The sequence below is a fragment of the Episyrphus balteatus genome, chromosome 3, assembly GCF_945859705.1.
Source record: "Episyrphus balteatus chromosome 3, idEpiBalt1.1, whole genome shotgun sequence".
Taxonomy (NCBI): Eukaryota; Metazoa; Arthropoda; class Insecta; order Diptera; family Syrphidae; genus Episyrphus; species Episyrphus balteatus.
This window is the reverse complement of record NC_079136.1, coordinates 94,592,494-94,606,649: the sequence shown is the minus strand read 5'-3', so window position 1 is coordinate 94,606,649 and position 14,156 is coordinate 94,592,494. Positions and strand designations below refer to the sequence as shown.

At 32.9% G+C, this 14,156-nt stretch overlaps 3 protein-coding genes across 5 annotated transcripts; 2 read left to right on the top strand and 1 right to left on the bottom strand.

Moving 5' to 3' along the window:
- Positions 1 to 2,571: 2,571 nt before the first annotated feature.
- Positions 2,572 to 5,399, top strand: LOC129913154 (uncharacterized). Of its 2 annotated transcripts, XM_055991692.1 has the most exons (4): positions 2,572 to 2,722; positions 2,809 to 2,954; positions 3,038 to 3,388; positions 5,051 to 5,399. In XM_055991692.1, the coding sequence occupies exons 1-4, from the start codon at positions 2,665 to 2,667 to the stop codon at positions 5,309 to 5,311; spliced, it is 816 nt and encodes a 271-aa protein (XP_055847667.1). In that variant the 5' UTR covers positions 2,572 to 2,664; the 3' UTR covers positions 5,312 to 5,399. The 2 variants fall into 2 exon arrangements, with proteins under 2 accessions (XP_055847667.1, XP_055847668.1); XM_055991693.1 differs by having other exon boundaries at positions 2,588 to 2,954.
- Positions 5,326 to 6,676, bottom strand: LOC129913153 (cleavage and polyadenylation specificity factor subunit 4). The gene is made up of 2 exons (XM_055991690.1): positions 6,442 to 6,676; positions 5,326 to 6,356 (listed from the first exon to the last, which is right to left on the bottom strand). The coding sequence occupies exons 1-2, from the start codon at positions 6,542 to 6,544 to the stop codon at positions 5,497 to 5,499; spliced, it is 963 nt and encodes a 320-aa protein (XP_055847665.1). The 5' UTR covers positions 6,545 to 6,676; the 3' UTR covers positions 5,326 to 5,496.
- Positions 6,677 to 12,374: 5,698 nt separating this feature from the next.
- Positions 12,375 to 13,288, top strand: LOC129914399 (methylosome subunit pICln). Of its 2 annotated transcripts, none has more exons than XM_055993627.1 (3): positions 12,375 to 12,490; positions 12,552 to 12,676; positions 12,734 to 13,288. In XM_055993627.1, the coding sequence occupies exons 2-3, from the start codon at positions 12,558 to 12,560 to the stop codon at positions 13,200 to 13,202; spliced, it is 588 nt and encodes a 195-aa protein (XP_055849602.1). In that variant the 5' UTR covers positions 12,375 to 12,490; positions 12,552 to 12,557; the 3' UTR covers positions 13,203 to 13,288. The 2 variants fall into 2 exon arrangements, with proteins under 2 accessions (XP_055849602.1, XP_055849601.1); XM_055993626.1 differs by having other exon boundaries at positions 12,392 to 12,490; positions 12,543 to 12,676.
- The last annotated feature ends 868 nt before the right edge of the window (positions 13,289 to 14,156 follow it).

The following is a 14,156-nucleotide window of genomic DNA, read 5'->3' as shown; positions in this document are numbered from 1 at the left end:
AATTTTTATCGTCTGAGATCTGTAGTTAAGCTAAGGTTAAGCAATGGTTCAAGGTCCATCTATGTTAAAATAGCCAAATCCATGTTTTAACCGAAGTTTAACCACAGCTAATGCCCGAAACCAGCAAGTTAAATTTCTTAATCAAGTCTGAACCACGCTTTTACAACTGGCTCTAAAGGCCAATCAATTATAATCCCGCTTTTTTAAATCCCGTCAAACCCCGAAAATCCCCTTTGTTTTTTTTTACAAAAAAAACATGCATTAATACAATATTTTCACCATAATGAGATAATTTCGCAAATTATCAATTTGAACTGACGTTACTTGCGAATAATCTCATTTATTTAAGTTAAAAGGCTTGACCACACCGGAAAGGTATGCGGATGCGGTACGGGTAATTGTATGAAAAATATTCCACACCTAAACGTTGTTGTTCCAATTTGGAATTTTTTCATACAATTACCCGTACCGCTTCCGCATACCTTTCTAGCCTTTAAGGCTAGACCACACCGAAGGTGTGGTACGGGTACTTGTACGAAAAAAATTCCAAACTGACACATCAACGTTGAGATGTGGATTTGTTAATACAAATATCGTTACCGCTACCCGTACCGCTACAGCATAGCCTCCGGTGTGGCTAAAGGCTTGGCCACACCGAAGGGTACATGCGGTAGCGGTACGGGTAATTGTATGAACAAAATTCCAAACTGACACATCAACGTTCAGATGTGGAATTTTGTTCATACAATTACCCGTACCGCTACCGGATGTACCCTTCGGTGTGGCCAAACCTTAAAGGCTTGGCCACACCGGAGGGTATGCGGTAGCGGTATGGGTAGAGGTAACGGTACTTGTATGAAAAAAATTTCAAACTGACATATCAACGTTCAGATGTGGAATTTTGTTCATACAAATATCGTTACCGCTACCCGTACCTCTACCGCATACCCTCCGGTGTGGCCAAGCCTTAAGTCTTTTGTTTTGTTAAGGGCCACCCAACTAACATTTCAGCTTCGGTTAAGGTATTACAAAAGCTACATTTTAGCTTCTTTTAAACTTTAGTAAGGTTGTTGGGCATGGAAAAAGGAGAACGTTATACAAGTTTGACCCTCTATAAGAAGTTTAAACGAAGCTTTACCGAAGCTCTACAGAAGCTTTGAGATTTGACAGATAGCTTCGGAAGAGCTTGTATAGCTCTTTAATACATGTCTTATCGAAATAAAAAAAAACTACTACAAAAACAAAAAATAATTCTTTTTTAAATGGTTTTTATTTGATTTTAAGAGCCAATTTTTCAATCTTCTAATAAACAGTCAGTTAACTGTTCGACGAATAAAGTTATTAGGCTCATAAACAATCAGATAAAAACATTGAATTTTTCAATCAAGAATAATTTATTCTACAGAATAACAAAAAAAAAATTGTCAAATTCAAAAATATTTAAAAATAAACGTCATTTTTATTCATGATTGTTTTTGTTTTCTTGTTTTCCACTGTATTTTTTTCAAAATTCTTTCAAAACAGCTTTGACAACTGACACAATATTTTTGTTGAGATTATTCCTTAGAATAATTTTTATTCGTCTCTGAAAGAAGCAAATAGTTTTATTCTTAGGAATAAGGTATATCTGCTTGTTGAAAAATTGATTTTTTCTCTATCCTTAGGAATAAGTACTAACTGACTGTTTAACTGACTATTGAAAAATTGGCCCTAAATCATGAATTTTATCTTTTAATCTGAAATTATATTATTATTCCATTAGTTTTTAGTATATCTATTAATAATAATTTTAAAAGTATATAATTTTTTTACCACACCCAGGAATCGAACTTCGTATCTGCTTGGTGGCAGTCCACCACTCTACGCACTCGGCCATCCTCGTATATTAATTAATGAAATCAAAAACTTAATCAGTTCAAATAGCAGAAATGTAAAAAAAAATGTCTGAGCTAAATTATTCAATGTCAAAACCAAAAAGTGTCCCAGCTAGATTATTCAATATCAAAACCAAAAACCAAATACTTAACTTGGTAATTTCTGTAAATCTTCTATAAATTCATTAAGCAGGCTTTTCCGAAAACAAGCTTTTTTCGTTTAAGTTTCTTTAACAATATTTAAACAACTTATTAGAAGTTGTTAAACAAGTTCAAACTTCTATAAGAAATTAAATTCTGAAGCAAGCTCAATACAAGCTGTATAAAAAGTAGATCCTGCGAGATCTCAATTTATAGAAGCTGTTGTGCTAGTTGGGCAGTTGTTCAGTTCGTGGTTCAGCAACTTTTACCGAATTTTCCTGTTTGTAATTTTATGCTGGATTTACATATATTACATATTACATTACATATCTCGGATTTAGGGTAGGTGGAAACGTAGTATTAAATACTGTGCCTCCTTTTAATGCAGAACTGGAAATGCAGACGTATGTATTTCCAGCATTACAGAACTTATAAATTTTGCCACAACAAGTAACCAAACAAACCTTAATGTCCTCACACATTCGTTACGTTACGTTCCCCCCAAAATACACGTTACGTTACTGCACTACAAAAACAGAAATCAACCAGCTGATTGTATAAAAAAAAAATATATGGTGAACTATATATTTAATATCGTCATCTAATTTTTTCATGCTTCCATCTCAATTTTTCAATCTTATGCCACTTTATGCCCCACTTTCGTTTACATCGTGTGTGTTTCTTTAAACTTGGAAACTATCCCAACAGTAATAAACCTAAACATTCTACCTACATAATTTCCTAGTTCAATCAATTCAAAACAAAAATTATCCTTCATATCCCCCCACAACAGAATTCTTTACAAATATCCAAATCCAAACCAGTATATTCCGAAGGATGACAAACTACAAGAACACAGATTCAACCAATTCAACAAATTGTTCACAAACCAGCAGTAATAATTGTACAGTAAATTCTAAAATAAATCAAGTATTCGAGGTAAGCACACGAATGATTTACAGAATCGCGATAAAGAAGATCTTATCTTTGATGATGACATAATCCGTCTACTTTCCCGACAGCTTTTCAATAAACTCTTTCAAAACTACTCTCCAGATGAAGTATTTGTATCATTTAACGGTGGCAAAGATTGCACCGTTGTTCTCGATCTACTTAGCCAGTACTTAAAACAAAACCAGAATCTACAAAACTGTACGATTCCTGTTTTGTATATTCGCCCCAAGAATCCATTTCAAGAAGTTGAAGATTTCGTCACACAATGTAAACAAAATTATCGAGTGGATATGATTGAACAGCAAGGTAGCATAAAGCCAGTTCTTGAAGTGATGTGTGTGGAAAGACCCAAACTCAAGGCAGTTTTAATGGGTCTTCGACGAACAGATCCTTTTGGTCGTGACATGAAGATCATGCAAGTATGATATAAAAATTGACTTACGAGTAGTGGAGTAACTAAAGCAAAATAAAGGGGAACCGCCCGAACAGCACCGATTTTGATGATATTTTTGTCAAACGTCGGTAATTAAAAATACTTTAACCTCTATGGTTTAAAATTTGACCATGTTGCCGTATTGTTTTTTAAAACTAAAATTAATTTTTTTTAAAGAAAACCAATTTTTTTGATTAAATTTTATATATTAAATAATACCAAAAGATTTTCTAGGTAATTTAAGGAAAAAAAAAATATATGGGAGTAAGGGACAATCTTCTGTCGTTTAACCGATAAATGCAATTTTCTCACAAAGTGACTTCAAACACATAAAAAAAATATTTTGAACACAACGGCAACACTTACAATATTTAAAAACAGATTTTTAAAAAGCCAGAAGCTCATTCCTATCTATAAAATTTATAACTAAATTTAATGAAGAGTTTTTGAAAAAAAAGGTCCTCAAACTCAGAATTCTGAAAAAAAATGTTATTAAACAAATTTTAAATGACTTTTTCAAACTTTTCGTGATAAAATATGAATTTATTTTAAAAATTTTTTGGGCCATAATTATTATCAGTTGAATTCCGAAGAGGATAAGTTAATATACCTATATTACAGTTTTGAAAAAATAAAAATAAAAATTACATCAATTTCGTTCGACTTTTTTGATAAAAACTGAATTTTTTTTTTTGTTGAAATAATTAATTTTCTCTAATAGCCTGTTTTCACTAGAACCCAAATGAGATAATTTCGCAAATGAGGTCAGTTTAGATTTCAAATTCAATTTTTTGTCTATAGAATTTGCATTCGAAATGAGATAATTTGGGAAATTACCTCATTTGGGTTCTAAAAAAAACAGGCTATAAGACTTTGGCAAATAAGACCTTAAAATTTTTGCTATTTAACCTTCAACAAAAAGGGCTATTGAATGAAGAAAAAATAACTTAATATTTAAATGTTGAACTTTTAAAAAAATATGATACAAAGTTCTTCGAAAATGTATAACACTATTTAATTTTTTCATAAACTGTAATAGATACATATTGACATTTTCTTTTATAATTTCAAATAATTATTAATTTGGCCAAACAATTTTGAAAAATAAATGCACATTTAATTGCGAAAAAGTTTTAAAAACGACATGTTAAAATTTTTTCAATCATTTTTTTTTTCAAAATTATGATTTTAAGGACCAGTTTTTCAAAAACACTTCATTCAATTTACTTAATTTTAATTTTTAAAATAGAAATACGCTTCTAGCTTTTTAAAAGTGCATATTTAAATATTGTAGGTGTTGCCGTTGTGCTAAAATATTTTTTTTTGTGACTGAAGTCAATTTGTGAGAAAATCGCTTAAACGATGGAAGACTGTCCCTCGCTCCCATATATTTTGACATCAATTAGTTTATGAAATCGAAGCAAAATGTTTGAAAACAATTTTTTTTTTTGTTGACAAAAATCTTCAATTAAATTTAAAAAATCAATACGGCAACAGCGGCAATTTTTAAATACTGACGTTTGAAAAAAAATAAGATCATCAAAATCAGAACTGTTCGGTCGGGTTCCCTAGTTATTACCATTGTTTTTAGCTTTAGTTACTCCACTAGAGTTCCTATATTTGAATAACATTATTTAAAAACACAAAGCAAACAGATCCCGGCTGGCCTCCACTTCTAAGAGTTAATGCAATCCTAGATTGGACATGTCAAGATGTCTGGGCTTACATCCTAGAGAAGAAAGTTCCATATTGTTCGCTCTACGACATGGGATACACATCACTGGGTGAAACAACAAACACCAAACCAAATAAACATCTCCGAAGAGAAGATCCTGCCACAGGCCAAGTTACTTACCGACCAGCGTATGAATTGTTGGATGATGCTTTGGAGAGAGATGGCCGTTGTTGACCCAACAGAAAATCTTAATTTTCTCTTTTATTCCTCTTTTTTTTTTAATTATATACGAAATAAAAATTAACATAACTGGGGAGGCTAATATTACTGTTTTTCTTCTGTTATATATATGTATATCGTTTTTAAGCCAAGACTATATGGAGTTGGAAATCTTTCTACTAAGTATGATGTGCCCTATGTTAAGTGCTCTCTTTTTTCTTATGATTATGCTGGTTGGATAAGAAAGCCAAATGACCCTTGGGACATTTATTAGCATAATGACCCTTATGGCCGCATTTGTAACAAGTTATCTCTTCCAATGGTCTCGGATTTGGTTTTTGTGGCGATTCTTGTTTAACACCACCTTCAGCTGCATTTTCATCCGGCACCGATGTGTTCATTGGATTTGAATTATTCTGCTGCTGATGATGTGGTTGATGATGGTAGTGATGATAGTTTTGCACTTGTTGTTTATAGTAGGACATTGAACGGAAACGTTGTTCCTCCTGTCGTATAGTCATTTCTCTTTGCTCCGGTGGCATTTTGGGGCAACCAGACGCCTTATGACCTAATTCACCACAATAATGACATGTGGGTAAGCGCTTAACCATCTGATCTTTGGGAATCTCTGGCGGCGCTGGAAGTTCAAATCTCGGATGCATATATTTACAAGCATCTCCATCTGGACAGAAACCAGCCAAATAGTTCATGCACAGCACGCGTCGCACATGCCTGTGGCGACAATGGGGACCATGTCGGCAGAAACCTCTGTCATACCACGGACAGTCTTTGAGTTTACTTTCCGGGTCGATGTGGAGGAAGGGACACTCTTTATTGTGGCACGCATTGAATCGGGAGTAAAAGTAGCATTCGGGCATTTTAGTCATGTCATATTCGTGCAAAAACTCACATTGATCGCCTTTTTTGCACAAACCACGTAGCCAATGCTTGCAGACAACAGTTCTGTCACCGCGAACATGTCGGAATGGGCAAGCTGCTCCTTTGTCACACATTGAGCCATCAGCACAATTGAAGAATTGACAAACTGCTGCCGTAGATTCTAGAATGATTTATGTTTCGTGTTTATTTGTATTCAAAAATTTTATATAGAAAATAAAAATATTATAATTTTATTTCACACATACTGTCCATTCCGGGAAAGGGTAGTGGAAGCGCACCAAATTGTCCATTTAGATCTTTTTCGATTTTGAACTCGATATGAGTTACATTTGCTATTATAATATCCATGATGTAAGTATTTTCTTATGTTTAGTTAGTTATGTTTATTTTATTTTTAATATTTTTCTTAAAATGCATTAAAAAAATGCCCGGTCTAACCAGCTTAAAACACCTCACAAAAAAACATATACATCAAGAAAGTTAAGAAATTTGCAGTAAAAGGGATGCGGAATAAAATTTGTGGAGAAAGAGAAATGTCAAAAAGTGATAAAGAACAGGGTAGCACTGTAAAATGGTTGATTTTAATTAAAGGTGTAAACAGATCATACCAACGCGAAAATATCTTCAGCGACGCGACACGGTGTGAAAAACGCTTTCGGCAGTGTGTAACTAAAATTTATGGGCTTGACCACACCGGAAGGTATGCGGTAGCGGTACGCGTGGTGGTAACGGTACTTGTATGAAGAAAATTCCACATCTGAACGTTGATGTGTCAATTTGGAATTTTTTTCATACAAGTACCCATATGCCCTACCCGTACCTCTACGGCATACTTTCCGGTGTGGTCTTTCCTTAACACCTGAACCTCGACAGCAAAAATCGCTTTCAGCAAAGTTTTCTGTGTTCCATCTGCTTTGCGAGAGCCTTACCCCGTTTGTATGGCGATTTGAATCCGAATTGAATCAGGGGTCGAATTACGACATACGTTCATTAACGAATGGTTGCTATGTGTTCCCTATCGTTTTCTAATAATTAAATAGAGACAGAAATAGTCAAAACGTTAACGTATGATCGTAATCGTGTGCCGTAATTCGACTCCTGGATTTAGGTCTATATATACCTAGATCGAATTGAATCCGGATTTGTCGATCCGATCCGACTCGGGGAGCTGAATCGAAAATAGGCATATATACCTAACGAATTGAATACTCGAGATCCCAACTAGCACAACGGCTTCTATAAATTGAAATCTCGTAGGTTCTACTTAGTATACAGCTTGTATTGAGCTTGCTTCAGAATTTAACTGCTTATAGAAATTCGGACTTGTTTAACAACTTCTAATAAGTTGTTTAAATAATATTAAAGAAACTTAAACGAAAAAAACTTGTTTTTCTTATTAGCCTGTTTAATGAATTTATAGAAGCTTTATAGAAATTACCAAGTTTTGTATTTGATTTTTGGTTTTGATATTAAATAATCTAGCTCGGACACTTTTTGGTTTTGACATTGAATAATATATCTCGGACATTTTTTTTGCTATTTGAACTGATTAAGTTTTTGATTTCATTAATGAATATACTAGGATGGCCGAGTGGGTAGAGTGGTGGACTACCACCAAGCAGATACGAAGTTCGATTCCTGGGTGTGGTAAAAAAATTATATACTTTTAAAATTATTACTAATAGATATACTAAAAACTAATGGAATGTTATATATAATATCCAGAGATGGCAAAAATGGGATTTTTTTTGATTTCCTACATTTGTTACGTCTACTACATAATTGAGGTAGTTAACGTTGTTTAATGTAGTTAACGTAGTTAAATGTAGCAGACGTAGCGCTAGACGTCAAAATGTAGTTTGAAATGCCAATTTTACCACCAAATTGTCAAAGTCTTATTCAAATCGAAATACATAGCTGTCATAGTGTGAATTTGAATAGAATATTTGAAACCAGATGGATTTGGGGTGGTTTCTTTGAAAAGGTTTTACTTTACTAAACCAAATTCTCACGAAAACACAGCTATTTATTTTTTAATATTTTTGAAATATAACGTTTTTTATGTAGTTATTGCACGTAGCAAATGTAGGTAGTACATGAAACAAATCAAGCGAGTAGTTTATTCGATTAACTACGCGTAGTTAACCGAGTAGATTACCTGACGTAATCTACTCTGCCATCTCTGATAATATCAGATCAAAAGCTAAAATTCATGATTTAAAACCAGTGCCTACGTTCTGTAACTCTCGCATCGAGAAATTTCTCGCATGAAACACGCAAATCGGAACAAAAATAATGTGAATCGACACAAAAATCATTTTCTCACATTCGTTTGTTTCTATAAACAAAATTTTCTCGCCTTGAAACATTTCTGAATCAAAATGCTTGACAGACTGGAAAAATGTGAATAAAACTGTGTCTGTAAGAAAATTATCGAGATAATTTCTCGATTGAACTGCCAAAATTACTCACAAGCAAAAAGGATGCGAGAAAGTAAGATATTTGAAAAAAAATTGATAATCATGCATTAAATGTGAGATTTTACTTCTGAAAAAGTGTTCACGGTAATTAAATTTTGTATCACTTAAATTTTTAAAATAAAAAAAAGAATATTAAAGAAAAAAAAAGAAAAATTTACATGCCACAACTGTGACTTGAACTCGGTACCCTCCACACGGTGACCGACTGCTCTATCTTCAGACTACCGAGCCTTGGGCTATTTATTGTAAAACTATGTCTATATGACCTTTGATGGCCAAAGGTACAAATATTTTCCCTTTTTTTTGACAGTTTCCAATAATTCCAATGGAATAAAAAATTTACAGGGTTGCTTCTCACATCGAGATACAGAAACAGGTTATTTTTCCAAATAGAGAAACGTATGGAATTTTTGTTTCAAAATTTTTCGATGCGAGAAGTTCTCGACTAAGTTACAGAACATAGGCACAGTTAAAAAAGAATTATTTTTTGTTTTTGTAGTAGTTTTTTTTTTTATTTCGATAAGACATGTATTAAAGAGCTATACAAGCTCTTCCGAAGCTATCTGTCAAATCTCAAAGCTTCTGTAGAGCTTCGGTAAAGCTCGTTTAAACTTCTTATAGAGGGTCAAACTTGTATAACGTTCTCCTTTTTCCATGCCCAACAACCTTACTAAAGTTTTAAAGAAGTTGAAATGTAGCTTTTGTAATACCTTAACCGAAGCTGAAATGTTAGTTGGGATATAAGGGTCATTCACGATCCGGTGTAACAAAAAGGTGTAAAAATGCAAAATTTTGTTTTCTACTACCACAACTACAATAGACAAATTTTGCACCATTGTATTTTATTTTTGCAATAGGGTTGGTGTATAGCAAAAGTGTAAAAGTGTAAAAAAATTTTAGTGTGTATATTTGGTTGTTTTATTTTAAGAAAATGTTACACTTTCGCACTTTTACAACGATACAAGAGTATTTGCATCGAATCGTGAATACCCCTATAATTTATGGTGGAAATTGTGTTTAATTGTCTTCTTATTTGCAAATTCATTGTATGTATGTATCATGATATCTAGTTTTACTTGCACTTTGTTTTTGGTTAGATTTTTCTATTTTAATGCAAATATATTTAAAAGAAAAATTGGGTTTTCGATTCTATTTCAATTCGATTCCTCGATCTGGTATAGTCATATCCCAAGTAACAATTTAGCTTTCATAAGGGTCAATGCAAGCTATTTTTTGACTTGTTTAAGAAGAAGGACATGTCTTATGCAAATCATTTTGGCGCACATTACCGAATTTCCCCAAGACGTTCCTCCACAGGCAATCCACAAGCTAATAGCTTGTGACGAACAGCGTAAAACGACCTTATACAGGCCTTTTTACAAAACAATGAAACATTTTAGGGAAGCTATAGCTTCGCTAAGGAAACTATCATTTGCTTTGGATGTTATAATAAGGCCTTATGGAGGTTGTTATAAGATGTTGAATTTATGAATAAAAAAAAAAGATTTTATTGATTATTTTTTCTTTTAATTTTTTTCTATTTTGTTTTTTCTTCTTTTTTGGCCATGTCAATGCTTTTCCTGTCGTTCTGAAATGGGAAGAATTTTATTTTAATTGAAAAAGAACACATTTTTTTTTATTTCACAAATGGCCCCGCCAGGAATCGATCCCACGTACCTCTGCATACCAAGCCAGCACCTTACCAGTAGACCATACTCGAATATTAAAGATGAGTGGCAAAAAGGAAGCTAATTGAAACCTCACATAAAAATGCAATGTTTTTTTCTAAAGTGTTACAAACATTGCATATCTGCAGGATAAAACCTTTGCATACTTAATGGTGTAATACATTGCATACTTATGAGATGAAAACATTGCATACTTACAAGAGCCTCTTGGAACAGGTCTTATGAAAGCCTTCTGTCACTTGAAAATAGAAGGCTTCTTTAAAACGGTTCAAACAGGTCTTATGAAGGTCTTCTTTAACTTATATTTACAAGGCTTCTTCTAAACACTTCCAGATGGCCTTAAGGAGAGCTCCTTTGTTTCCAAAATGGATGATTTGCGTAATTAAGCCTTAAGGCTTAACTACATACACCACTTTTTGAAAAAGTACAAAAGTGAAAATATTTTTTTTCTGGCTAGCGCAATTGTTTTGTGAAAAAGAGTATACAAATTGTTTTTTAGACCAAAAAATAAGCTTTCTGCATCATTAGTTTTAATTTTCCAGCCCGAAAAACTACACAAAAATGCATTTGAAAATTTTCACTTTTGTACTTTTTCACTTTTTGAGCCAATGTAGTTATACCTTTAAACTAAACTTATACAAACTATAGCTTGCCGAATCGAAGAAAATGGACCTTATGCAAGTAAAATTGTTACTTGGGATACCTGGATCGAAATTTCAATTCAGATTCAATTCGATCTTTAAATCGGTCATACAAACGGGGTAATAGCCTGTTTTCACTACAGCCCAAATGATAGATATAATTTCGCAAATTGGGTTAGTTCAAATTTTTAATTAATTTTTTTTTCTATACCTACGATTTGACATTCGAAATGAGATAATTTGCGAGCTTCGGTAAAGCTTCGTTTAAGATCCTTATAGAGAGTCAAACTTGTATAACGTTCTCCTTTTTCCATGCCAAACAACCTTACTAAAGTTTAAAAGAAGCTGAAATGTAGCTTTTGTAATACCTTAACCGAAGCTGAAATGTTAGTTGGGTTGGGCTTTAGTGAAAACAGGCTATGAAAGACCCGCAGTAGCGTTTTTTTTTTGGGTAGATATACTTCCATTAAGACCATGTGCAACTCAAATTTCACAGCTGAACTACTTTGATGATATAAAACCGAACTCTTCCGTCGTCTTTGGTTTGAGACTTGGGAGAGCCTTTTAAAATGTTCTGAAACGTTCAAACCAACTCGTGTCAGTATTCAGCTGTCAAATTTTAGTTACAAAGACACCAAAAAATGCTGCCGTTAGCGTTTTGCATAAAAAAAACACTGTCAGCAGCTGAAATTTCAATAAGTGGGATAGAGATGTAAAGTCCCAAAAAAGAAATGCTGCCCCACACCAACGACAACAAATAATGCCACCAACAACGTTTTTGTATGAAAAAATTCCACGTCTGAACTTTGTAGTTTGAAATTTGTTTGTAGAAAAACGGGGTCTGCCATCTGCAGCGTTTTTTGTCGCTGGTCGTTGTTGGTGTGTCACAGCCTTAAACAAATATAACGGCCATATTATTCACTAGTTTAAAAAATACATCTGGATGTAAACAATGTCAAATGTCAAAAATAAATCCAATTCCATAATATTCACTACTTAAATCCAATCTTAAATCCAATTTTTTAAATCCAATCTCGTTAAATCCAAACAAATTTAAACTGCTATCTGGAGGTCTGTTTAACTTTATAAATCCAGATGTAAAATTAATTTTCACAGTGTTCGTTTGTTTTTTCACGTATTTTGTGAAGGAAAAATAAAGATAAATGCAAATTATACAAAAATTATTGAATAAACACATAATTTTTTTTGAGTGAATAATATGACCAAAAAATTAAATCCTTGGATTTATGAAATTCAGATTTAATGGATTGGATTTAAAATTAACTTAAATCCAAACTAAATCCAGAGTGAATAATATGGCCGTAAATGACTTTAGTACTATTAACGTAGTACATTGCCAGCCCTGGAAATTATTTTGAGACTGTTGTCTGTCATTTTTTGTATCACCTCACTTCACTCCATACGTTTAATTTTTGTTTAAAGGCGCTAATTTATCTTTAAATCATTTTTCCTGTTTAATTTAAAGTATAAACTTTTATTTCCAATTAATTATTCATAGATTTAGATATTACTATAGTTATTTTAGTCCAACATGGTTATTATTAGACCAATTAACCTCCCGGATGCCGGTCTAGTTTACAGCTCACCCAACACTCAGTTGAAGATAGCCGACCGCATCATTGGAACCGGAACTCTTTATGTTAACCAAGAGTAAATACAAGTTCCTTTAATTATAAAGAATATATAAATTAAATTGTTTGTATGTAGTTCATTAGAATGGATGCCGGCAGATCGACCAGAAGGCCTATCCATACTCTGGAAACAGATAAGTGTCCACGGAGTAGCGCCCAATCCAGTAAAATGCATTTATTTTATGTTGGATCATAAGTTAGTGTGGGATGGTGTTTATGGTGACATTGTCATTCCAAATGGCAATGGTGTTAATGACGATGAAAGTGAGGATGATGAAGAATCAAACAGCGATCAGATGACAGAAATGTGGCTTATTCCTAATGATCCAAATACCGTTGATTCGATATATCAAGCCATGACCGACTGTCAAGCTCTGCATCCAGATTCGGCGGAAAGTATTTCTGGATCAGAGAGTGATTATATGGATTTTGAATCGGTTGGTCAAGATCGAGGTGATGATGATGATGAAAACGATGATAATGTGGGAGGGAATATGCAGGATTTGAATATCAATGATGAGAGATTTGCTGATGCAGAAGAATGAGAAAAGTTTTTAGATATTATAAAATCAAGATTATTGAATAGTTTTTTTAAAAGGTAATAAATAAGATTTTTCTCGTTTTTTATAAATTCAATGTTGAAAACAAATTTTTATTAAGGCCTTTGTTCTGCAAACTCAGTAGCAAACGCAAAACAAAAACAACTTACGAAAGTATTTATTTTGTTTTGCGAATAAAATCAAAAAATAAGTAGATATGTACGAGTTATAGAAAAAGCACGGCTTATATAAAAATAGGCCTTAAAAGGGTGAATGAATATGATAGAAGATATCTATTTATGGTTGCGTATTGCAATGCTTTTTCTTTGCATTTTTAATGAATGACTAAGAAACTTAGTCCTTATTGCAAACCAATTAATAGTTCGCGACCTTAGAACAACAAGGTTCTAAGTACACCCAGGTGTGTTTTGAGAAAAACGCTTCTGAATATTGAAACACCTTTATACGGTAACTGTGTATAAAAAGCTTGATTTATTGTTTATAATTCGATGAGTTTATAGGAAATCTTTGAGATTTTAGCTTAAAACACTAATAAAAACACATTTTTAACCCTTAAATTTGACTTTAAAAAACCATACAGGCAACGAACTCAACGATGCGACAGTTAAATTTAGAATAATAAGGTTCTATGTACAATTTTTATTCTTGTGACCTTAGTTATTCGATATTGAAGAATTGGGATGCGTTGGAATAAAAAGATTTAAATAATTTTTTTCTTTTTGTTTAGGAGTGGTGGATTGCAGCAATTATTTATTATTTTTATAATTAATTCTATTTCAAAACAATAAACAAAGTCTAATTGCTCAGCATTCAATTTTTTCGTCTAAACATGTAACAAAGTTCTAACTGCAACATTGTTTGCAGTTAGAACCCTATTTCTCTCAAATCAAATCGAAAAAGAGGCAGATAAAACTCTGTATCTCTGGATATTTTGTGAAA